The 26,224-nt window shown below is 40.1% G+C and overlaps 1 protein-coding gene across 8 annotated transcripts in view; it reads left to right on the top strand.

Moving 5' to 3' along the window:
- YEATS2 (YEATS domain containing 2) overlaps positions 1–26,224 on the top strand; it is a 99,014-nt gene that overhangs the window by 65,981 nt on the left and 6,809 nt on the right. For all 8 annotated transcript variants that reach the window (XM_058556242.1, XM_058556241.1, XM_058556237.1 and 5 more), the window contains 11 exons: positions 2,149–2,310; positions 3,709–3,893; positions 4,696–4,854; positions 8,124–8,300; positions 9,665–9,848; positions 15,789–15,917; positions 16,433–16,531; positions 21,515–21,617; positions 23,149–23,222; positions 24,865–24,944; positions 25,620–25,821. In XM_058556242.1, coding sequence (XP_058412225.1) covers positions 2,149–2,310; positions 3,709–3,893; positions 4,696–4,854; positions 8,124–8,300; positions 9,665–9,848; positions 15,789–15,917; positions 16,433–16,531; positions 21,515–21,617; positions 23,149–23,222; positions 24,865–24,944; positions 25,620–25,821 — 1,554 coding nt within the window. The remainder of the gene's footprint in view (positions 1–2,148; positions 2,311–3,708; positions 3,894–4,695; positions 4,855–8,123; positions 8,301–9,664; positions 9,849–15,788; positions 15,918–16,432; positions 16,532–21,514; positions 21,618–23,148; positions 23,223–24,864; positions 24,945–25,619; positions 25,822–26,224) is intronic.

The following is a 26,224-nucleotide window of genomic DNA, read 5'->3' as shown; positions in this document are numbered from 1 at the left end:
TGAGAGCCCTTTCAGCAGCAGCCCGTTCCAAAATGTTCTTTGCTAGTGATTTTATTTAGTATTTGTTCTGTCTAGGAATATCTAGTAGGTTGATGCTATTAGGACGGTATAAAAACATGTTAGTCTTTTTCATGTAACATCTTACACAGAGGTCTGTAAGTAGTTTGCTTTAAGTTTTGTGTGTGTATGTTTTAGCAAGAATAATAAAAATACAGGGTAGTTCTTGATACTGCTTTTAGATCTAAAGAATAATTCTCATTTATCCTCCTCTCCACTTTGGGTTGTATTTCAGACTTACAATCTTGGTATGGTCATTTGCCAGCAGCATTTTGAGATACTTGACTAGTGCATTCTCTACCAAACAAAAGTTTAAACACCTTGAATGCGTTTTAGGCCTTGGTATGTTATTTCTGTGAGGGCATGAAAAAATATCCCTAAAACATTAGATATTTACTAATTTTTGAAGGTCTTGATGAGGCTAAAGAATTGTTGCAGTGAGCGGGAAGGACAGAAGGTAGTGGATGTCCAAAATGAGGATTTCAGAGGTGGTGAATTGTTGGTGATGACGGTGTTCATTTGTGGCGTTAAAAATGAGTGCTTGAGATGGATTGGAGGAAATGAGCTTTGGAGTTTAGAAAGTCAAGCAGCTGAGAAGCCAGAGAATTAATAAGTCGTCTACAATGCCGCCACTGAGGAGCCACAGTCTTTAGCATACAGAGCAAGACTTTGAGTCAGGAGTCAGTCTCTAGCAAATGAGAAGTGACTGGGAGTTCAGTAAATGAGAGCAGAAGAGAGAGGGATGAGATGGCATAGCCAAGCATGAGTCTCAAAGGAGCCTGGATTTTTTTTTTCTGGATTGAGATGTGATAATGGTCTGAAAGCCAAACTGGAGAGCAAAAAGGCTCCTCTCTAGTTCCAGCCCTCAGATATTGAGGTGAGATGAAAAACAGCCTTAGCTAAAGGGGGCTGCTGGGGAGGTCACGTCTTCAGAGGACTGACAGGTTTAATTACCACAAAAAGAGATCATGTTCAAAGAGGCTGAGGTTCTAGAGGGTGTAATGATCACAACAGGACTTCCTGGGGGGCATGATGAAAGAGTTTGGGAAGGAGGAAGGGATGAGATGGGTTCACATCAGACCTGTGAGCAGTGTGGAGATGGGACTCCAGATGGGGTGGCTGACCAGAGAGGTTTGAGCTTCTGGGGTGGCTGAGAGGCACAGTGCTGTAGGAGGGGATTGGTTCTGGTGATAATGGAGAGGGATGGCACTCAGTTTTAATATCAGTCCCTGGTATTTGGGGGCAGCTTCCAGGATTCCTGCTTCCCAGGTTTTGCACAGTGAGGTGGTAATGAGGAGAAGGACTCCTCCAGAGGCTGGAGGGGGCTGTGAGGGTCCTTTCCCTGTGGTGACTCCTGTGGTTCTGTAGGCTTCATTTCATGGAGACTTGAATTCAAAGTAACTGCAGAAAATGTGGTAATGCCAGTGTCCTTTAAGACTCATGTTTAGAGGTTTTAAGCCATGTGCATTGAGAATTAAATTCTAAGGGGTAAGCAAAAGCTCTTTGACATAGGTGAGACTTTAAAAAGAGGAATTATAGTTTTGTAGTAAATGTGCCAGTTGTTGACTGTAGCATTTTTTGTTCTTAGAAAGTGAAGGAGGCTAGAAGTCTTGTTTCAAATCAGTAGATTCATCCATTACTAGAAATTGACTAAAGCGACTTTAGACAAATGGGGGGGAAAATGTGTCTTCATCCACAGATGGGGTGATTATTTCATTGATTGTTTAAGCCACAGTACTTTGAGAGTAAAAAGAGTCACTATTATAGGTGTAAACTGAAACTGGCTGGGCAAACCAGGATGTAAGGTCACCCTGTTTATATACAGATATAAATTCCTATATAGCAGCAGGCTCTTCTAGTATGTAAAAGATTTTTTAATTAGCAAGATATTCAAGAATATCAGCCTTTAAAGCATTGTACATCTAGGAAATAAACTGTAGAGTTTTTAAGTAAGTATTAAAAACACTAACAAACTGTAGTGTTTTTTAATAAGTATTTTATTACTCTGTGTTTTAATTTTAGAGATAGCATTGCCCTCAGTTCCAATTTATCTTACTGTTTTTCCTCTTATTTTTTTCTTTACCATTTTAGTAATGGCAACGTTGCAGCTACCAGCCACTAATTTGGCCAATTTGGCGAACTTGCCTCCTGGCACTAAACTTTACCTTACAACGAACAGCAAGAACCCCTCGGGAAAAGGAAAACTGCTGCTGATCCCCCAAGGAGCCATCCTGCGAGCTACCAACAATGCTAGTTAGTCCACCATTAAGTCATTTGGTTCTTGGGGCTCTGAGTATGTTCATCTCATCCACCAGAGGGGCTGTTCTTACCTGTTTCAGCAAGCATTTCCTTTGCTCTGTTTGGTGGTATAATGGTAGCATTTGCCCAAATGGATTTAAAACATAATTTAACTGAAAGTGGGTTTAAATAATCGTAGTCTTAGGAGGTGACACTTTTATTTTGGGTTTATCTACTCAGAGGTTGGGATCAGGAGCAAATTACATCAGAGAGATATGGCTATTGAGGCCGTGCTGGAGAAAGCTGTCTATGTGAACCTAAATGAAGAAGAGTTCTTCCTTTCAGTGGTATCTGAAAACTGGTGACACCTAGAGAGAAGGTAGCTGGAAGCCTGTTTTTATTTTGAAGGGGATAGAAATAGGATTGAAATCAAGTGGCTCTGCTTGCCGTCATTTAGACCTGCATCCTAAGTTTGCTAGGTTTGGAGAAGGAAAGAGAAATAATAGGCTCAACCTTAGTGTATAAGTCTTAAAGCCCCAAGGAAATGAGGTGGTTTATCTAGACTTATATAAACTTTTGCTTTGACATAAAGAGAAAAACAATTTCGATAGTGTTGAAAAGGAAAGGATAAAAGGAATTAAAAGGGTAAAAGGAATTGCCAAAATGCAGTGTGCAAGCTAATTTTTTTTTTTGTTTACTGACTGTAATGGGTGATTTCCACTCTTTCACCCTAGCATTTTTTCCTCATATCTAAGCAATGATATATCAGAAAGTTAGATACGTAAGCAAAGTATGATATAAGTATTCCAAAATTCATCCAGAGAGCTACTTAAATTTTATTTTATATATGTTATAATCCCTGAAAGGGAAGTAAAAAAGGATCCAAAGCCTTTAAAGTGGAATTTGAAAAGCAAAAAAGAATGGGGCTCTGGAGTCATAAATATGAGGAAAATCTTAATTTTTTCCAGGGCAGGAGGAGACAAGGAAAGAGAGAGTACTGTAGCATTACACTAAATTCCAACGGTTTCACTGTAATTGAATCAGATGCCAAAAAGTGTGAAAGCGTTTCTCTGAGCACATTCAAGTGTTGGTTAAAATGAACACTTGGTTAGAAAATGTCAGCCTCAGACTCTATCTCCCACAACTAAGTCAAAACACTTGTCAAAGATAAGTTCCTCCTCATGCTCGGAGCTGAACTAGTCAACTGTCATTGAGTTGAAAGTAAGTAAATTTCAGTCTTTAACTCTAGGACGTTCTCTTCACTCTTGTCACAGAATGGGTATATTACAAAAAAGGAGCAAAACAGGAAAGGGAACAGGTAGTGCTGTATAGGAAATATCTCTGGGCTCATCTGTTTTTTCTCTTAAGTCTGAATACTTGTTATGATGTTGCTGTCATTCATTCTATTTTCAGGCCTCCAGTCCAGCTCAGCTGCCAGTAGTGGTGGTGGCGGAGGAGGAGGAGGTGGCGGTGGTGGTGGCAGTGGAGGTGGCGGCGGTGGAGGAGGAGGAACAGGAGGAACCCAGAGCCCCGCGGGCCCCGGAGGGATATCCCAGCACCTGACTTACACATCGTACATCCTCAAGCAGACTCCTCAGGTCTGGTCGTGTGTGACTGGTATCTTTTAAAACCATTTAGTTATTTAATAACTGCCTTTAATTATAGTGGATTTACCTTTACAGCTCTGGGATCAGGGGTCAATACTAACGTTTTCGCCATGTTATAAATCTATGTTATTTTGGGCTTGTTTTGTTTTGAGAGAAGAGGAAATAGAGATTCAGAAAGACTTAAGTAACTTATCCAGGATCTCTCTGCTAAGCTAGTGGTAGAGTTTGGATTTAAACCCAGATCTTTCTGACTCAAAGATTTTTGTTATGCTACTGCCTCCTAAATCCATGAGGTAATGAATAGTATTAATGTGCAGTTGAGAATTTTCTCTTAGAAGGGAGTAACCAAGGAGATAGTATCAAGTTATGGTATTTGGAGTTAGGTTGGATTTAAGATTAGAAACAGATTTCCACCTTCTTTCCCTTGTCACTGAAGTCTTGGCTTCTCTCTAAGGATGGTAATGGAATTTAGATTCCAGACATTCTTATTGAGAAGGATGGATAGTTATCAGTCTGAATGATTAAATCCAGCTTTGAGGACTAGATTGTAAAACCTGAGTTTCCAACAGCCTGCTCTGTAACTACTGTGCAAAGTTTGAGAAGTGGGGATGACTGTTGGTAGTGACACTGAGAGCAGAGCTCTTCTTTTCAGTGGTTTTGACTTAGTTGCAGAATTGAAGGGGAGCATTGTAGCTTGTAACATGGGACCTTGTGATTTAAAGGATCAGAGAAAGTCATTTGAACTTAACAAATTACTGATTAAATTACTGGTCTTGATTTGTTTCTAACTTAGGGCACCTTTTTAGTTGGCCAGCCGTCACCCCAGACATCTGGAAAACAGCTGACTACTGGGTCAGTGGTCCAAGGAACGCTGGGAGTCAGCACATCTTCTGCACAAGGACAGCAGACATTAAAAGTCATCTCTGGACAAAAGACCGCTTTGTTTACCCAGGTGAATACACACACACACACACACACATACATACACACACACCCAAATATGTGGTTATGTGATTATGGCATTTATTTAAATATTGACAGCTTATCTCTTTCCACAAAGTAATTAAGATTACATAAGAAAATGAACAATAGTGTAGAAAAATAAGAATAAAATCTTGAGATGTGGGAAAATGTAAGTAGAATGAGAAGATAAGGCCAGAGAGTTATTTAGATATGCAAACAGTAATGTCCTGTATAGTTAATAAAATTTGCCAAAGGAAAATGAGAAGCAATGAGCAGTTATAAAGTTCACACTATTTGTGAGAGGGGAAAAAAAAATAACCACGTAATGTTTCCTAAGAAGAAACAAAGGTTTTCTTGACGCTTCATTCTAAAATTTCTCTGGAGGGACTTTGTATAGGAGATTCTGAATAGTGTAATAGGTGATTTCAGCCACAATATCCATATAGTAAGTAAATGCTATAGGGGGTTTGGCACATGTTTCCACAGCATTCTTTAGTATAAGCCAAAGAATAATGACAAGGAATTTTAACTGGGTGAGGGATATTGTAATAATCTGCAGGAGAATCTATAGCTAGATCTCAAAAACTTAACCAAGTGAAACAAACAAGGTACAGCAGGATATAGACAGTATAATAGGGGGCTGGCCCGGTGGTTTAGTGGTTAGGTTTGTGCGCTCCACTTAGGCGGCCTGGGGTTTGCAGGTTTGGATCTCGGGTGCGGACCTATGCGTACCACTCATCAAGCCGTACTATGGTGGCGTCCCATATACAAAATAGAGCAAGATGGGCACAGATGTTAGCTCATGGCCAATCTTCCTCACAAAAAAAAAAAAAAAAGACAATATGATACCATTTATCAAAAAACAATGTATTTTCTGTGACTATATGTAGATCAGCAGTTCTCAAAGCATGGACTGGATATTGGATTTTTGTCAAATGCTTTTTCTGTTTCTATTGAGAGGATGATATGGTTTTTCTTTTTCAATTTGTTAATATGGTGAATTACATTGATTTCTCAAATGTTAAATCAACCCTGCATTCCTGGGTAAACCCCACTTCGTTGTGATATATTATCCTCTTTTAATATATTGTTGCTTTTAATTTAGTAAATTTTGTTTAGAATTTTTGCAAGGGTTATTGGTCAGTTGTTTTCCTTGTAATTTCTGTCTGGTTTTGGTATCTGATATCAGAGTAGTGCTGGCGTCATAAAATGAGTTGGAAATTTTTCTCTCCTATTCACTTTTGGGAAGAGTTCTTGTAGAATTGGTGTTATTTCTTCTTTAACTGTTTAGAATACACCAGTGAAACCAGAATGGTCTGGAGGTTTCCTAATTGAGAAGGTCTTTAACTACAATTTCAATTTATTTAATAGATACAGGACTATTCAATTTATTTATTTTGTCTTGAAGGAGGTTTGGTAGTTGATATCTTTAAGGGAATTTGTCCCTTTCATCCAAGTAGTTGAATTTATTGGCATAAAGTTGTTCAGTTTTCTCTTATTAGCCTTTTAATGACAGTAGAATCTTTAGTCATGTCCCCTTTTTCATTCTTGATTTTGATAATTAGGTATCTTCTCTCTTTTTCTTGATTAGTCTTGCTAGGAGTTTATCGATTTTATTGATCTTTTCAAATTACCAGCATTTGGTTTCCTAGAGTACTAAGTTCCCTTTGGTCAGATGCTCTTAGCTATTTCAATCAGATATGAGGCCCCCCAACTCTTTAGTCAGTTCTTTAAAATCTTAGCTGATTTCTTCTTATCTGCTTATGTTGCAGCCAGTACAGTGACATTCTCCCTGTTCTGCCTCAGCTGAGACAATTACTGTTGCCTTTTATTAAGGTGTAATTTACATAAAATGATGCACAGATCATAAGTGTACTGCTCAGTGAGTTTTGACAAATGTATATACTCATGTAAGCACTATCCCAAACAAGATAGAAAACGTTTCCGTCACTCTAAAACATACCCTCATTTCCCTTTCCAGTTTTTTTCAATCACCTTTTTTCTGTTTCTCTCACCATAGATTAGCTTAGCTTTTGTCTGTTCTTGAACTTCGTATCAATAAAATTACATAGTGTGTACTCTTTTATGTCTAGCTTGTTCAACACAATGTTTTTGAGATTTATCCATATATGTATCAGTAGTTTGTTCTTTTTTGTTCTTGAGTAGTATTTTGTTACATGACTATTCTATTGATGGACTGGATTATTTCCAGTTTTTGACTTACGAATGTTACTGTTATGAACATTCTCGTATAGATCTTTAGTACAATAGAATAGCTAGGTCATAAGGTAAGTATATGTTTATAAGAAACTGACAAATGGTTTTGCAAAGTGGTTGTACCATTTGACTCTCCCATAAATCATGTGAGATATCTCATTGTGGATTTAATTTGCATAAGACTCCAATGCAAATTATGCCATGGCTACTACTTCTGGATTCTAATCATTGACTCCTCCAGTTACTAGCTGTGTGACTTTGGAAAAGTTACTGAGCTTAATTTCTTCATCTGTCAAATGGGACTAAAATCTACACTGTGAAGTTTATGCAAAAATTGAATGACATAAATATGTAAAAATGCTTTCTGCCATTCCTAGCACATAGCCCTCAGAGATTGATAAATGGTATCTATTTATGGAGTACATTAATTTTTGGCACAAAGCAATCATTTAGACTAGGAGCAAACTAAGCCCAAGGCTTTCTGTTTTTATAAATAACATTTTATTAGAATACCTTCACGCCTATTTCATGCTCTAACATAGAGTTGAGGAGTTGCAACAGAGACCACATGGCCTGTAAAGCTGAAAATGCTTACTCACGCCATTTACAGAAAAAGGTTGCTGAGCCTTGATTTAAACCACTAAAACTAATTTGTTGAGTGGTTCTCTGGTATTAAAATGCTAAGCACCATTAACTTACCCACTTAAATCTGGCTCTTCTTGGTTAAATTTTCATGTTTAAAGATTATTTGTACATTTAAGAGAACTTTGGACTCAATTATTTTGATAACAGATGGCCTGGTATCTTTGAAGACGCTGCTGCCAAATAATGACTTCTACATTAGGGGTAAAGGAACATTTGTAGGTAAAAGTCATAAACTCGAGAGCTTGTTGAAAAGGTGCACAAACACCACCTCATGTAGTTTTGATTAGCAAGACTTTCTTAGACCTGCTCTAATTCTTGAGGCGTGTGTAGGTGAGGAATAACTGGTACGTATTGACCAGGGTAACATTATTACTTCAACCCATTTTGTTTCTGCAGGCAACCCCTGGGGGACAGGCATCTCTAATGAAAATATCTGACAGCACATTGAAGTCTGTGCCAGCCACATCACAACTCGCAAAGCCTGGAACCACAATGCTGAGAGTAGCAGGAGGGGTTATCACAGCTGCCACTTCCCCAGCTGTGGCCCTCTCCGCAAATGGTCCTGTGCAACAGGTGAGAATTAGCATGACAGTAGAAAATCATGGTGAAACATAAAAGTAGTAAAAACATAAGGAAGATATTCAGGCATACCAGTAGGCCATATTGCTGTTTTGTAAAAAATTGAAATATAATTCACATACCATAAAATTCACCATTTTAAAATGTACAGTTCAGTGGTTTTTATTATGTTCTCAAGGTTGTGCAACCATTACCAGTATCTAATTCTAGAACATTTTTTAATCATTCCAGAAAGAAACTCTGTACCCGATAGCAGTCACTCACCATTCCCTCCTCCCCCCAGTCCTAGGCAACCACTAATCTACTTTTGTTCTTGTGTCTGGCTTATTTTGCTTAGCATAATGTTTTCAAGCTTCTTCCATGTTGTACTATGTATCAGTACTTCATTCCTTTTTATAGCTGAATAGTAGTCAGTTTTACGGATGTATCACGTTTTGTTTATCCATTCATTAGTCAATGGACGTTTGGGTTGTTTCTACCTTTTGACTATTTCCTGAAAGTGCCATATTTTTACATGAAGCTTTTTCCAGTGCTCTCACCACCCCATCCCGAGGCAGAAGTAGTAACTCTCCTCTCAGTTGTAATGGTGCCTTGTACCTATGCCTGCTGTAACATTCATCATGGTTTGGTAACCCTCTCCTCCTTGAAGGCTTTTATCTCTGGGCCCTAGCATTTAACACTATGCCTGCCATGTGTTTGCTGAAGGAATGTGACAAACTTTAAAACATTATAATGAATTTTTAATAAAGCTCATTTTATTCCATTTTTACATTCTGACATTATGTCCTCCTACTTTTTGGTGTTGAAATACCCTTTTATAAAGTGATATAATAGGTGGTAAATTATTTTTTTGGGGGGGTTGGGAGGAAGACTAGCCCTGAGCTAACATCGTTGCCAATCCTCCTCTTTTTGCTGAGGAAGATTGGCCCTGGGCTAACATCCGCGCCCATCTTCCTCGGCTTTATATGGGATGCCGCCACAGGATGACTTGACAAGTGGTGCATCAGTCTGCACCCGGGATCCGAACCTGTGAATCCCGGGCCTCTGAAGCGGAGCACGCACACTTAACTGCTACACCACCAGGCCAGCTCTATGGTGGTGAATTTTTTTTAATGTGGTAACCCTATGATACCTCCTTGTCTTAAAATTTAAAAATTTTTCTGGTCCATGAAATCCAAAAGTGTAGGAACCACCGAACTAGAGAAGCAGTCTTTTTAAATGGCGTGCCATTTAATAGGTAGGTAATAAATAACTAATAGATAATATTTATTGAGTATGCTACATGGCAGTCACTGTTCTAAGTAAGTTACACTGCTTTCTTCTTAATTTCTATTATTTCTGGCCCTGTGGATGAGCAGACAGAGGGAATAGCTCCCAGTTCATCATCTACTATAGGTTCTGTAATGAAAACTTCTGGGCAGCAACAAGTATGTGTGAGCCAGGCCACCGTGGGAACCTGCAAGACTGCTGCCCCCTCTGTCATCAGTGCCACATCCCTGGTGTCCACACCAAACCCCATCTCCGGAAAAGCCACAGTATCGGGTCAGTTGTATTATAATGGTATTATTTCTCTCTCCCTTCTTTGGGATAGAATATTTTTGGAAGGTCTTAAACAATATTTTGTATGATAAGTTGTTAAAAATAGTAAACTCAGCAACATTTTCCCTATAGCTGCTTTTTAGATAAATTATTCTTATTTAAAATTTACCTATAAATTTTTAAGTCTGAGATGATTTTATGGATTGAATAATAATTTTTAAGTGATATAATAAAACCTTAGCCATCTGGAACTCTTGGGTATTTTAGCTGCTTTTATAATGTAACTTTATGGAGAACTGAGAGTTTGCTTTCCTTAAAGTACCAATTTCTTTTTTTTTTCAAATCATCAGTTTTGTATGGAACTCAATATAAAACATCATATATCTCTTTGCTTTCATAAACAAAGTTTATAAAATACAAATTAGCTTTGACTCCAAGTCATGATTTTTTATTATTATTATTATTATTTTTTTTTTTTTGGTGAGGAATATCAGCGCTGAGCTAACATCCATGCCAGTCCTCCCCTTTTTGCTTAGGAAGACCAGCCCTGAGCTAACATCTATTGCCAGTCCTCCTCCTTTTTTTCCCTTTTTCTCCCCAAAGCCCCAGTAGATTTGTATGTCGTAGTTGCACATCCTTCTAGTTGCTGTATGTGGGTTGCCGCCTCAGATAGTTGTATGTCATAGTTGCACATCCTTCTAGTTGCTGTATGTGGGACGCAGCCTCAGCATGGCCGGACAAGCGGTGCGTCGGTGCACGCCCGGGATCCGAACCCAGGCCGCCAGTAGCGGAGCGCGCGCACTTAACGGCTGAGACACAGGGCCAGCCCCCAAGTCATGATATTTAACTATTAGAGTTATTATATTGGGCAGTGTTAGAGTGACATGCCTGAGGTCTGGTGAGATGTACGATATCTTTGTGCCCATGCTAAATGGCCCCAGAAAAGTGTGCCTTTTACTTCTTTGGGTAACATAGAGCGCAAATCCTAGAGCCAGATTGTCTTAGTTAAAATAACTCGCTTCAGTTTCCTCAGCTACAAGATGAAGTTGATAATAATACCTACCCCATATAGTTGAGAGGGTTAAAATGAGTTACTATGTAAATGCTTAGAATACTGTCTGATGTCTAGTAGGCATTATATAAATACTTGCTGCTTTATCATTTTTGGTGTTGTCATTAGTCCCCGTTCCCTTAACTGCAATTCTAAAATCCAAAAAGCTGTGAAAACCGAAGGTTGTTTTTTTTCATAACTAATTTTAGGGCAAAATCTGACCTCCATTGACAGGCTATTCATACTACTTAATATGAATATTTGTGTTTTGCCGCTGAAATATTAATGTGTCTGATTATGTACTGCTGTCCCAGATGCCAGGGGGCTGATATAATATACAGCACTGCTTCTCACACTTGAAAGATCAGTTCTGTTTTTCTACAATCCAGTATAGATACTTGTGTAAAGTACAATAAAAATGTCACAGGAATGTCAAACAGTTACAGAAGTTTCTGAACACTTTTAATTTCTGTACATATTGCCTTGTTGCAGATTGATAACAGTTTACCAGCTGGCACTGATAATACAGAAAAAGTTGAGTATCACCGAGATATATACACACACACACACACCCCCCCCCACCCACCCACCCACATACAGATACACCCCTTAGTGCCTTTGGATAAAAGTTTGTGGATATTGTTGTTCTTTTTTTGTTACTATTAACACTGCATTCCATACATGACTCCAAATCAAGCCCCTGTGTCTCGTTTGCTTTCTGGGTAGTTAGAGAGCAGAAGGTCAAGGCTGGTCTCTTTTTCCCATGGTGTCCACCTCCAGTTCTAGCATAGGAGTACTCGTTCTCTGCTGACTGAGTGTTTGGAGCACTGTGTTAGGACTGGAGTGGAAAGTGTGGAAAGAGAAGGAATTACTGTTAATAATAAGTGAAGCCCCGTCCCTTTTCTGATGAAGTTTTTAACATGTAGTAAGTGAAGTCTCTGTGCTTTAAGTTGTGATTTCCTAAGATGCTGCTCATGAAACTTTCTGTATAACGTTTTCTTAAAAGAATCAAACTATTTCTCACTGACTATTAATATTTCTTTTGTGTGTATACTCTTTTTTTTAATTGAAGTATAACCATTAATTTTTTTTTTTTTTTTTGAAGAAAGGTACAATTTACTTAGGTACAAATAACTGTTTACCCATTGTGTTTGTTAGTGCTGTCAGGTTGATTCTGACTCCTAATGATCCTGTTACAGCAGAGCAGAACCCTGCGCCGTCCTCTCATCTTCTGGCACTGTATTAGACAATGCTCTGCTGCTATTCATCAGATTTTCATGGCCAGTTTTTTTTTTCCAAAGTTGCAAGAAATAAGTTTTTTTGTTTTTTGGTTTTTTTGCATTCTGTTTTTTTTTTTTAATTGATGTTTTAATGGTTTTTAACATTGTGAAATTTTGGGTTGTACATTTTTGTTTGTCCATCACCATATATATGACTCCCTTCACCCCTTGTGCCCACCCCCCACCCCCACTGCCCCTGGTAACTACAGTACAGTTTTCTCTGTCCATGTGTTGGTTTATATTCCACAAATGAGTGAGATCATACAGTGTTTGTCTTTCTCTTTCTGGCTTATTTCACTTAACATAATACGCTCCAGGCCCATCCATGTTGTTGCAAATGGGACGATTTTGTCTTTTTTTATGGCTGAGTAGTATTCCATTGTATATATATATACACCACATTTTCTTGATCCAATCATCAGTCGAGGGACACTTGGGTTGTTTCCACTTCTTGGCTATGGTGAATAATGCTGCAATGAACATAGGGGTGCATAAGCCTCTTTGGATTGTTGATTTCAGGTTCATTGGATAGATTCCCAGTAGTGGGATGGCTGGGTCATAGGGCATCTCTATTTTTAATTCTTTGAGGAATCTCCATACCGTTTTCCATAGAGGCTGCACCAGTTTGCACTCCCACCAGCTGTGTATGAGGGTTCCTGTTTCTCCACATCCTCTCCAACACTTGTTGTTTTTTGTCTTGGTGATTATAGCCATTCTAACGGGCGTGAGGTGGTATCTTAGTGTTGTTTTGATTTGCATTTCCCTGATGATTAGTGATGTTGAACATCTTTTCATGTGCCTATTGGCCATCTGTATATCTTCTTTGCAGAAGTGTCTGTTCATTTCCTCTGCCCATTTTTTGATCAAGAAGTTTGGTTTTTTGTTGTTCAGTTGTGTGAGTTCTTTATATATTATGGAGATCAACCCCTTGTCAGATGTATGTTTTGCAAATATTCTCTCCCAGCTGGTGGGTTGTCTGTTCATCTTGATTCTGGTTTCGTTTGTCTTATAGAAGCTCTTTAATCTGATAAAGTCCCACTTGTTTATTTTTTCTTTAGTTTCCCTAGTCTGGGTAGGCATGTCATCAAACCATTAATTTTTAAATTAAAATTTTAAATTAAATTAAGTTTTGGGTAAGGTCACCATTGTGACTGGAACAGAGTGTGCAAGGGAAAGAGTACTAGGAGACAAAGAGTGATGGGGGCCAAATCCCATAGGGCCTTTGTAGGTTGTTGTGAGAAATTTGACCTTTACTCCAAGGGAAGCCATTGGAGGGTTTTAAGCTACGGAGTAACATGATCTGCCTTACCTTTTAACAGGGTCACTGGCTGAAGCCTTTAGACTAAATTGTGGGCCACAAGGTGGAAGCAGGGAACGGACCAAGAAATAGACACTAAGAAAGAAAATTTGAGGATGTATCAGGGAGTCCCGGCAACATCAGACTAAAAGGAGTTCCAGAAAGAAAACAGAAAATAGTGGGAAGGAAATGATCCAAGAAATGAAACAATTTATCCCAGAATTGAAGGGCACCAACTTCCAGGTTCAAAAGGCACAGTGTCCAGCACAGTGAATGAAAGATGGCTTACACCGAGACACAATTTGTTCATGAAATCAGAATCAGGGTCAGAGAAGATCGTAAAAGCTGTTAGAGAAAAAAGGAATAAAAAAGTTAGAAATTACATTAGTGAGCTTCTCAGCAGCAGTGCTGGAAGCTAGAATATTGCTTTTCAAAATTCTAGGGGAAATTTACTCTCTGTCTAGAATTCTGTAGTCAGCCAGATCATCACTGAGTGTGAGGGTAGAAATATTTTCTGACAGGCAGAGTTTCAAATGTATTTATTTCCTCTGCACCCTGACTCAAGACATTACGAAAATATATGTTTTACCAGAGTGAAGAGGTGTAGACCAAGAAAGAGGAAGAAATGGGATCCAACATAGAAGGAAGGCAAAGGGAATTCCCAGGGTAATGGTGAAGGATGTTCCTAGGATGAGAGCTTTGCAGCAGGCCTAGAAATCAACAGTCCAAATTGGAGCAGATCAGAGAGCCCTGGGAAGGATAACTCTTATAAAAATGGAGCTATAAGTTATTTAAGAGTTTTGACTACATGGAGAATTGTATTACAGGGTGGTTTATAGCATTTTTGAAGGAGGCAGGCAGACTTAGTAAGATATTGAGAGAACTAAGCAAATGAAAAAGGAGGAAATTATTAACTCCAGAAAATAAAATGGACTCGTCATATCATGGTATGTATTCTTTGGATCAATAGAGAACAATATTGGAGTATGGGGAAGAGAGGGTATAAGTGCCTTAAAATGCTTATCTACCCTACTAGTAAGTCAGTATATAAGATCAAAATGTTACATCAAAATGAATCAAGGCCTACAATATACACATTCTTTTAAAATACTGAAGGAAATATTAAAAGAAAGGACCAAAAGGGTTAAAAGTGCATGCTACTGGGGACTAGGTGAGCATAGGGAGGTGGAGCAAAGAAAGGCTATTTTTAGTTATAAGCCTTTTAGCACTTTCTTACTTTTCAACTGACAAGGATATAATATTTTGATAAAAATACGAATTTGAAAAATATGAAAACTTCAGGTCATTATTGTACTCTCTGAGGGTACATCTCAGTAAGTACTTGCTACTTGACTGATTTAACACTCATCTGTACCAAAAAAAGATTTTCTTGTTTATTTAAGGCTTTGTTCTAGAAAGTATTTGAGTATTCATTTCCTTAACTCAAACCAGTTGCTTTCCAGTGCCTTAAAGTATGTTTAGCCTCTGATGCTGTTTTTAAGTAGTTGTCATGTTATAACATGTGCTGTGTTGTGTCTTGTGTTCTGTCTCACAATAAATGCCCTTTGTCATTTTTTTCCTGGCCTTCTGAATGCCTAGAATGGTTTTGTACTCAAAATGAGAGTATGGAAATTTCCTTTTAAAGGTAAATGGGAGAGGATGACCCTATCTAAAACAAGTGGAGCATATCTGATGTTTGAAAAATAAGGGCTGCGCAGAGATAGGAAACTATAAGGCATGGTGAGTAGACAGATTGAAGTATTAGATATATAGGGATGGTGTAAAGGGGGTGCAGATAACTTGGGACCAGATTAAAATGGACTCTGAATGCTTTGAAACTAATTTTGGAAACATTCTGTAGGCAGTCAGGAACCAGAGAAGTTTTTTAAGTAGGAAAATGACAATTACCCAAATCAAAATACAAAATTTTATATCCAGTTTGCACATATCACAGCTATGTACAAAATAAATTGTCATAGAAAACAAACATGGAAGAGAACTATCTCAAAATGTTAATACTAGTTGTCTTGGCAGTAGAAGTTTGGGTGACTTTTTCTCATGTCTATTAGTTCTGCTTTTCCAAAAATTTCTGTATTACTTTATGATTATGGGGTAAAAATAAATCATTATAGTCACATCATTGTTTCTTTGTGAAATCTGCCCAGTCCGTTGCCTCATGCTTCTAGCTCTTTGTTTATTAAAAGGGTAAATGTCCTAAAACTTCCTCCTGTGAGAAAATATGAATGCTAAAGAGGGCAGGAACTTTAAGGAAGCATCTGATCTTCAGCTTGGCCTTATCTTCCAACTTATTTTAGGATTGTTAAAGATTCACTCCAGTCAATCCAATCCCCAGCAGGCCGTCCTGACGATCCCCAGCCAGCTCAAACCGCTCGGTGTCAGTACCTCCGGAGGAGTGCAGACTATCCTGATGCCTGTGAATAAAGGTACGTCCTTCACCCTTGGGGTGTGGTTGTCTCCAGGTCTGTCTTGGGGGAAAGTCCATATCCTGTCCGTGGGTGACTGCCGCTCCCTTGTGCAGCCTGCCCTTCAGCTGTCGCAGTGTCCCTGGCATGTTGAACTGTAGAGCACCAACTCGAGGACTGAAAGGAAAGCCCAGATGGTCCGTTTGCTTCTGAATGCTGCCCGTTTCTGGAGTTGAGTAGAGGGGGAACATTTTTAGCATTTGTGCGAGTTCAGGTTAATTGGATTTTTATTTTCTTAGTTTAGTAACAAGCCCCCATTTCCACAGTTGAAGATAATAGCTCAGTTACCCTGGTACTAATAGTAAACAGCCCATCTTGTCAAATCACTGTATTAAAAAAGGACCTTACCATTTTTGTTGTACTGAAATTGTTTTTGTGTTTTTAGTTTAAAATTGGCTATCACCTGGGAGTGAGATCATCCTCATTAAAATAATTTCTATGTTTCCTGTATCCTCCTCTCCTTGTTTGCCTGTTAGTGGTTCAGTCATTTTCTACCAACAAGTCCCCTACCGTTCTGCCTGGAGCTGCCCCGACTCCTGTTGTCCCCAGCTCTGCTCCAGCAACTGTTACAAAAGGTATGTAGTTTATCATAGTATTTTTGCCCAGAAGTTTCATGCAAGACATTAATGTAATCTGAATCCCTTGAATTTTCAGCATCTGTGAATCAGTCGCTTCAAAAATATGTACTGAGGGGCTGGCTCAGCGGCATAGCGGTTAAGTGCAAGTGCTCTGCTTCAGCGGCCCGGGGTTTGCGGGTTCGGATCCCAGGTGCAGACTGATGCACCACTTATCTAGCCATGCTGTGGCAGCGTCCCATATAAAGTGGAGGAAGATGGGCACGGATGTTAGCCCAGGGCCAATCTTACTCAACAAAAAGAGTGGGATTGACATCAGATGTTAGCCCAGGGCTAATCTTCCTCACACACACGCAAAAAAATGTACTGAGTGTTTATATAGTATACTTGACATTGAGCAGAGATGTATAAAGCATTGTTTCTGCCCTCCAAGAACTTATAATCAGGTTGAAGAGAGTTGCAGTAGACAGCAAGCAATGATTGATAAATGCTGGATTAGTGATCTGGAAAATGAATGCTGAAATACTTCAATCTAGGATATCTGGTCAGGGTGGTGGGGGTGTGAAGGGCCATAGGACTTTGTATGTGGGACATGGATTATAACCTGGACTTTAAAAGCGTGGAGCATTTTTAGCTGTGGAGAGATCAAGGGGCATGCCACATTAAGGGAACAGTAGAGACAGAGACTCAGAGGGCTTGTTTGGGGAAGTAGACCAATTAGAGGGACTCATTTGAGGTGTATACTTGCCGTAAAGGAGCTTTAGATAGGGCCAGTCTCTGGCAAGCTGACAGTGGGGACATTTCTGACTATTGAATAGATCGAGATAGTGCAGTGGATGAGAGCAGCACATTTTGTGTGTGTGTGTGTGTGTGTGAGTGTGTGAGAGGAAGATGAGCCCTGAGCTAACAACCATTGCCAATCCTCCTCTTTTTGCTGAGGAAGATTGGCCCTGGGCTTACATCAATGCCCATCTTCCCCTGCTTTATATGGGATGCTGCCACATCATGGCTTGACAAGGGGTGCATAGGTCCGTGCCCAGGATCTGAACCTGCGAACCCCGGGCCGCCGAAGCAGAGCGAGGGAACTTAAGTGCTACGCCACCAGGCCAGCCCTGAGAGCGACACATTTTGACATCTGTAACATCTACAATAATGATAGCTACCAAGTGTTAAGAGCCTAAAATGTACCAGTCCCCATGCTAGCTGCTTTCAATATATCACTGATTATCACAATACTTCAAGATAGCTATTATGCCCATTTTGAAAATGAGGAATCTGAAGTTTGGAGATATTAAGTATATACTTCCCAAGTCTAGAAAGCTAGAATGCAATGCAGTCAGAATTTGAAATACGTTTGCTTTTCAGGCCTGCCAGGAAAAGAGAGGAGGTGGATTTGTAACTTACAGCATGACCGTCTAAAGCAGAGGTTGGCTGACTACAGTCTGCTGCCTGTTGTTTAAATAAAGTTTTATTGGCACACAGCCATGCCCATTCATTTACATATTGTCTGTGGATGCGCTGCAGCCTCAGAGTTCAGTGGTTCCAACTAAGATAATATGACCCACAAAGCCTAAAATATTTACTGATTAGTCTTTTATAGGAAAAATTTGCCAACCTCTTATCAAAAGGTGATGATGAAAGAATTGGTATTAGTCTGGACCAGCATTTCTCCTCAATAGTAGGGATATATCATAGGCCTTCCTCACACAGATTCTGATTCTGTTAATTTTGGACTGGGACCAGAGTATCTCTGTTTTGATTTCAATTGAAGTAAAATTTTGTATAGTGAAATGCAAGGATGCTAAGCATGCCATTCGATGAGTCTTGACAAATGTGTAAACCCATGTAACCAACATCCCATTAAAGATATAGACATTCCATCACCTTGTGCCCATTCCAGTCAATCCCCAATTCCTCTAGGCAACCACTGTTGGGATTTCTATTACGATAGATTAGTGGTGTCTATGTTTTAACTTTTTATGAATGAAAGTGCAGACATTCTTTTGTGTCTGGTTTCATTCACTCCCTGTGATGTTTTTGAGACTCATCTATGTTGTTGCTGAGTATTGCACGTTGTAGGAATATACCGTAATTTGTTTATCCTTTCTCCTGTTGATGGACATTAGTTGTTTCCAGTTTGGGGCTGTAATGTACAAGTCTTTGAGAGCATTTCATTTCCCTGAGATAGTAGAATGAGCTGTCTCAACCTGAAAGTGCTGATTATGTAATTCTACAATTGTTTGAGTGCCAGATTAAAGTGAGTAACACCTATAGGACCCTAGTATCTGAGCTTATTCTGAGGACTTTCTTCTGTTTCTTGGAATCACTAGGGGTTGGGGGAATATGTATTGCTAACAGTGAAACTAGCGAGGTCATTCATACAGAAATTAAATGTTAACAACCTACTAAACATTTCTGAGAGAAATTAAAAAGACCTAAATAAATGGAAGGATATACAATTATAAATACAGTAAATTATAAATAATTTATTATACATATAATAAATTTTACTTATTTTATTTATTTATGCTTTACTGAAAGACCTGATATGTTATCAATTCTCCCCCCAAAAATGTCACATAGATTCAATACAGTTCCATTCAGAATCCCTTCATTGTTGTTTTTTGTGTGTACGTAGAAATTGACAAGCTAAGTCTAAAATGTATATGGAAATGCAAAGGCCTAGAATAGCTAGAACAGTCTTGAAGAACAGAAAGCTAGGGGACTTGGGACCACCAGTTGTACTATAAAGCTACAGTAATTGACAGAATGTGGTATTGGTTCAAGAATAGACAGAATAACAGACAGAAAAGAGAGCCCAGAAATAGACCCACATGTATATGGTCACCTGATTTATGACAAATTCAGTAGGGAAAGGATGTTCTTCTCAATAAGTGTTGCTGGGTTAATTGGATATATCCATTTGGGAAAACAGTGAACCTTGGCCCCTACTTCCACCATAAACAAAAATTAATTTGAGTCGGATCATAGACCTAAATGTGAAAAGTAAAACAATAAAGCTTCTGGAAGAGAATATGAGAATATCTTCATGACCTTGGGCAAAGGTATTTTGTAAGCAGAACACACAAGAAAACTAGCCATAAGAAAGAAAAGATGGATAAATTGGACTTTATTAACACTGCCTCACTTCATCAGAGGGACAAAATTAAGAGTGAAAATCAAGCCATATACTTGAAGATATTTGCAATAGATACATCTAACAAAGGAGTCACATCTGGGATATATACAGACCTTCTAAAAATCAATATGAAAAAGACTGACACTAATCTGTTTTTTAAAGAGCAAAAATGTGAACAGGCACTTCACAGAAGAGGATATCTAAATACCTCGTAAGGATATGAAAAGTTGTTCACCCGCATTAGTCATCAAGGAAATGCAAATTAAAAGCATAGTGAGATACTCTTGCATCATCAAAATTAAAGGGACTGGCAATACCAAGTGTTGGCAAGGATGCGAAACAGCTGGAACTCGAAAACACTGCTGGTGGGACTATAAATTGATATAATCGCTTTGGAAAGCAGTTGGGCAGTTTCTGATAGTTAAACATGCATCTGCCTTATGTTCCAGCAAATACACTTCTAGGGGATGCGTGCATATGTCCACCAAAAGACATATACAGCAAAGTCCATTACACTGTTATTTCTACTAGCTAAAAAGATGCTGACATAAAAGAGTATGTATTCCAGTTATATGAAATTCAAAGTGGACAAAAGGTAGTTATCTTTGGCAGGGAGGAACTGCAAAAAGCATAAGGGAGCCTGGTTGAGGACTGGAAATAATCTATATCTTGATTGGAGTGGTGGGTACCTGGGTGTATACATAGATAAAATTTATCGAATTGTACACTTAGTATTTGTGCATTTTATGCAAGTTATGCATCAATAAAAAAGGGGAAAAGGATGTACTAGTAGATCTCATTTGTAGACTCTTGTTATATAGGAAACTACTGAAGGATGTTGAATAGGGAAATGACACTACAAAGGTCCTTGGTAAATTGTCTGGTGCTGATGCAGAAGCTGGTTTATAAGGAGAAAGATTGAAAGGAGGGAAGCTGTGTGGAAACTAAGTGTGTGGTCATGGTTTTTGGTCAAAGAAGACTGTGGAAGTAAAGGAAGACACATGGTCCTGAGACATTGCTTTCTTCCTCAGTAGACGTGGTAATACAGTCATGTGCTACATAACCACGTTTCAGTCAGTGACGGACCCTTTATGCAACGGTGGTCCCGTAAGATTAGTACCATAGAGCCTAGGTGTATAGTAGGCTAGACCGTCTAGGTTTTGTGTAAGTACACTCTGTCATGTTTGTACAATGACAAAATCACCTAACGATGCATGCCTCAGAACATATCCCTGTCGTTAAGCGACGCGTGACTATATTAAAAGCCTAATGTGATTAGCAGGAATATTTCCAAGCACAGCGGATGTGGTTTTTGCTTTCTGCCTTGTGTCTCAGAACACTGAGATAATGCTGGAAGTTGACAAACTTGACTGGAGAGATGATATGCAAGAGATGATATCCTTAGAACAGGCCAGCATTGTATTTTAATGTGGCATTGTTAGAGAGAGAGAGGGAGAGAGGGGGAGAGAGGGACCGAGGGACAGAGGGAGAGGGAGAGAGTGTGCGAGAGAGAGAGAGAGAGAGAGAGAGAGAGAGAGAGAGAGAGAGAGAGAGGTCTCACATAGCAGTGTGGTTGGCCCTTTGAGAAACATCTAAAAAGTCATTTTACTGCCCCTCCTTGTCGTGAGTCTGGAGTTGCTCCTCATGAGACCAGGCCAACAGTTCCCCCTTGTCTGCTGGTCCTGTGATGGCAGGCACCGTCTCAGTCCCTGGCTGTGTCCCTGCAGCAGCTGGTGTGGCAGTGTCCTCACTGAGTTTCAATGGACAAGCCTTTGTTTCTGCCTGCACGTGTCCTTCCATCCTTGAACCCTGACAGCTCTCTCTCTGTTGCTCTTCCCTTGTAGTGAAGACTGAACCAGAAACGCCTGGGCCAAGCTGCCTCTCTCAGGAGGGTCAGACAGCAGTGAAAACAGAAGAAAGTTCTGAGCTGGGAAACTATGTCATTAAGTGATTATTTCAATCCTTCCTAAGGGGGTTGTGCTTTCAGTGTTTTTATGATACTTTTTAAAAACCATTCCTGTGACAGCTGAGTCTGTGTAGGGTTGTGTGTGTGTAGAGCTAAGCGCCCTCGATGGGTGGAAACCTGTCCATGTGCAGTGAGCAAGTATTACCACTTGAGGGCAGCTCGGGAGTCTTCATTTAACACGTTGACGTGACCCGGGGCGGCGCTTGATCAGCTCAGGTGGAATCACAGACCTCCCTCCAGCTGAGCTTGCCAACATGCACTTTCTTTGCTAAATCCTCAGGTGTGAAATTTCTCCTGATGTCATTACTCAGGTGTGCATACATTTTGTGTCTGAGTCTCCACACCTGCCTCATCTTAAACAGCTGCCTTTTCATACACACACACGGCCATACACACTCATTGCTTCTTCTGAAAAGACTGCGTGAGATTTTCTAATTTCCAAATTGGGAACCCACCTCTGACCACGTATTTTGAAGTGTCTCAAACTGCTGGGGACGATAGAAACTTAGCTACTTCCACATGATAGGTGATGGCATAAATTTAACAACTCAGAGAGGCATTGTGTGTTGGAATTTTTCTGCTCTAGTGGCAGTCACACTGCAAAAAGGTTATGTGGCTATTTATTTTTTATTTATTTTTTTTGTGAGGAAGATCAGTCCTGAGCTAACATCCATGCCAATCCTCCTCTCTTTTTCTTTTTGCTGAGGAAGACTGGCCCTGAGCTAACGTCTATTGCCAATCCTCCTCCTTTTTTTTTTTTTCCCCCTTTTTCTCCCCAAAGCCCCAGTAGATAGTTGTATGTCATAGTTGCACATCCTTCTAGTTGCTGTATGTGGGACGCCGCCTCAGTGTGGCTGGACAAGTGGTGCGTCGGTGCGCACCAGGGATCCGAACCCGGGCCGCCAGTAGCGGAGCGCACACACTTAACCGCTAAGCCACGGGGCCGGCTCCTTATGTGGCTATTTAATTTAGAAATACAGATACAATAAAATGTGATATTTGCGTAATTTGCCATTCCTGGCATCTCCTCTGTTTATTTAGTCTTGACTTTTTCTTTTTCTTTTCTTTTTTTTTTTTGTGAGGAAGATTAGCCCTGAGCTAACATCCGATGCCAATCCTCCTCTTTTTGCTGAGGAAGATTGGCCCTGGGCTAACATCCGTGCTCATCTTCCTCTACTTTATATGGGATGCCACCATAGCATGGCTTGACAAGTAGTGCGTCGGTGCACGCCCGGTATCCGAACCTGGGAACCCCAGGCCGCCGAAGCTGAGCGAGAGTACTTAACCACTGCGCCACCGGGCCAGCCCCTTGACTTTTTCTTTTTAAGCATAGAGTACTCTTCGTTAATAAAGAAGGCTATCTATGGAAGGAAAGACGTGCTGATGTAACTTGTTAAGTTTTAATTCCCTTGGAAAGGGGGATTGTGTACATAAATTCATGTGTGTATACATATGGCTGGAAACTGCTACATGTATTTACTACTTTAATTTGTTTTCTTTTATCCTTCTCAGGATTGACCATTTAGAAACTATTCAGCAACTCTTAACAGCAGTAGTTAAGAAGATTCCATTAATCACTGCAAAAAGTAAGACAGTTATACTGAATATATGGATGTATTTTTTTAAGCTATTGAGTCAACTTAATTCACTTGGTATTGTAAATTAATATTGATGTGGTAGTTATCTTAAGAGGTTTTAGCTACAGCTCATTTGCAGTGTTTTAGAATTCACAATATCTTGATCAACCAGTTAGTCTTGTACTGTTTTCACTGTGTTTGATCTGTGGAAGGAATTTTTTACACTTATAGTTGTATGTAAATCATAAATCTCTTGTATATCTCATTAAAACTGCATTAGTTTTTAATGTTTTTAATAAGGAAAGAAGCTAGCATTTGCCTAGCGGTTACATGCAGGCTCGTCACGTTTGCTGTCTTGTTTAATCGTAGTCTCCCAGGGGTAGGTCGTATCATCTCCATTTTACACATGAGAAAACCAAGGATAAGCAAGGTTAAGTAACTTGCTCAAGATCACTAGCTGTGGGTGGTGAGTCAGACACAAACGCAGTTCTGTTTGACTCCAAAGCCGATAACCTTTCGTCTGACACTCAGTATCGCTCACTTTGTAGAAATGCACGATTATCAAGACCTCCAGCAATGAAGTCTGCTCTATCACTGCTCATTGTCAGCAAGACTGAGTGATTTGCTTCCCAGCCCCAGTTGTTCTGACAGAATCGACAGCCCTTCCTGAGGGGCAGACAGCTTGTGGATCCTTAGGTGTATGCTCTCGGGCAGGGTCCCCACGGACAGTTAGAGGGACAGGATGAGGCAGATTATCACATCACACTCATGGGAATATGAAAATGATAGGCCAGGTGCAGACTACCCTGCTGACTTTTTTTTTTTTAATTTTATTTATTTATTTTCCCCCCAAAGCCCCAGTAGATAGTTGTATGTCATAGCTGCACATCCTTCTAGTTGTTGTATGTGGGACACGGCCTCAGCATAGCTGGAGAAGCGGTGCGTTGGTGTGCGCCCGGGATCCGAACCCGGATTGCCAGCTGTGGGGTGCGTGCACTTAACCGCTAAGCCACGGGGCCGGCCCAACCCTGCTGACTTTTTTCCAACTGAAATAGCAAAGAAATTTCCTCTTTTTTTCTTGGTTGAAGTTCGAGGGGTCATTTCGAGGTAGTTCAAAGTAAACTTTCAGTGACATTTTCCTAGCCCACCAGAAAAAAATCAAAACTCTCTCATTTTTTTAAAGTTTAGATATAAATACAGAATATTAGAGCTGGAAGGCAGTTCAGAAACCATCTTTCCCAAGAGTCTCATTTTACAGATGGGAAGACTGACACCGAGAGAGGTCATGTGGGTTGCTCAAGGCCACTTAGTGAGCCAGTGGCAAGGCCAGGGCTAGATCTCAGGTCCACTACTCCTGCTCCTAGTGGAATGCTAGTTCCACTTAGTTGAACAGGTCATCTACTGCCATGAAGCTTTCTCTACCACAGTAGCTGATTTCCCAGGGAGGGATGTTGTTTGAGTACACACGAATGGGATGCCATCTCTTTTAAGGGGAAGCCCTTCTGTGTTATACTGCCTCTGAACTTGCCCAGTAAGGAACATATATCCAATAAAGAGGTCTAAAGAAACTTTTGGATATCCCTCCAGCAAATAAGATTTGATTTAAATCATAACAACTTTATTCAGAGTTTGCTGGATATGTGCATTCTAGGTGAAGATGCCAGCTGTTTTTCTGCAAAGTCTGTGGAGCAGTATTACGGCTGGAACATTGGAAAAAGGAGAGCGGCTGAGGTAACCCCATGTCTGCCTGTTTGATATGCAGGCCACTACCGAGGGCCTATGGGGAGAAGGAACCAGAACATGTGCATCCTGGTGCTTCCATAAATCTTGTCATGTGGAACAATGATAAAATTTGCAGCATATTTTGTTAAATATTTGATGGTAGAATTTTTTCCTCAGTTAAAAAACTCATTCTTCAGAGACCTGTAGCTAGCCTTTGAGAGGTCTACTTTCTTTTCCTGTGTTGGTAAAAGTTTCTAAAAATTTTTTATGAATTTAAATATATTAAATCAAGTATTTCTTGAGAACTTAATGTGGCAGCTACTGTGCCAGACAGTGGGGTTGTAAGAGGAAAGAGCATGTACGAAGCAATGCTTGGGAAGCTGTGAGAAAGTTAGTGCCATGGGCTTGGGGAAGGTTGGGAAGGGAGGGAGAGTGGGAGATCATAGGTTGAGACCAGGTGAAAAACCTTATACGCCAAACCTAGGAGTTTCAGTTTAATTTTATAAGCATTAGGTAGAAGTTCCTTTACTTTTTTTTTTAAGCTGAGGAGTATCAATCAGATTTTCTTAGAAAAAATGATTCTAACAAGTTAAGTTAGCATGGTAATTTACAACTGGGTGATTTGTTTGAACACGCTGCTAAGTTGAAGAATTTGATTATGGTTCAAAAAAATCTTTTTTTAAGTGGCAAAGAGCAATGACAATGCGAAAAGTCTTACAAGAAATACTGGAGAAGAATCCAAGATTTCACCACCTGACTCCCCTCAAAACCAAGCACATTGCTCACTGGTGTCGCTGCCACGGCTACACCCCACCTGATCCCGAGAGCCTGAGGAGCGACGGGGACTCTATTGAGGATGTGCTGACCCAGATCGACAGCGAGCCAGGTAAGCCGGCACGGGAACTCGCTGAGCCTCATCGGCAGCCTGAGAGCTGTTTCCGTGGGCACACTCACGTTCTTCAGCCTCCGGTTCTCAGACCACTTCAACCCCGGCGGTTTTCGGTGCTCTCTCCGTCAGCTGAGATAAAGGGACCGAGGACTCGAAGAGTTGCCTTGGAGAACAGGAGCCTTTGCTTACCTCTGGCTATATATTCCTTTCCGCCTCTGCCCAGTACACTCCCTGCAGAACTATTTGTGTCCAAGTGTCCTAAGTGTTGTGCCCCAGCTGGGAACATTCTGGCCCATGCCAAACAACAGGCACACACTGTGTGTTCAGGCGTCCCCTTCCTCAGCATCATTTCTTCTTTGAAGACTTACCTCCTTTCCTCCAGGTAGAAGCAACTTCTTCC

This window comes from Diceros bicornis, chromosome 15 (genome assembly GCF_020826845.1).
Source record: "Diceros bicornis minor isolate mBicDic1 chromosome 15, mDicBic1.mat.cur, whole genome shotgun sequence".
NCBI lineage: Eukaryota > Metazoa > Chordata > Mammalia > Perissodactyla > Rhinocerotidae > Diceros > Diceros bicornis.
The sequence above is the reverse complement of the archived record's forward strand: the minus strand, read 5'-3'. Positions and strand labels throughout refer to the sequence as shown.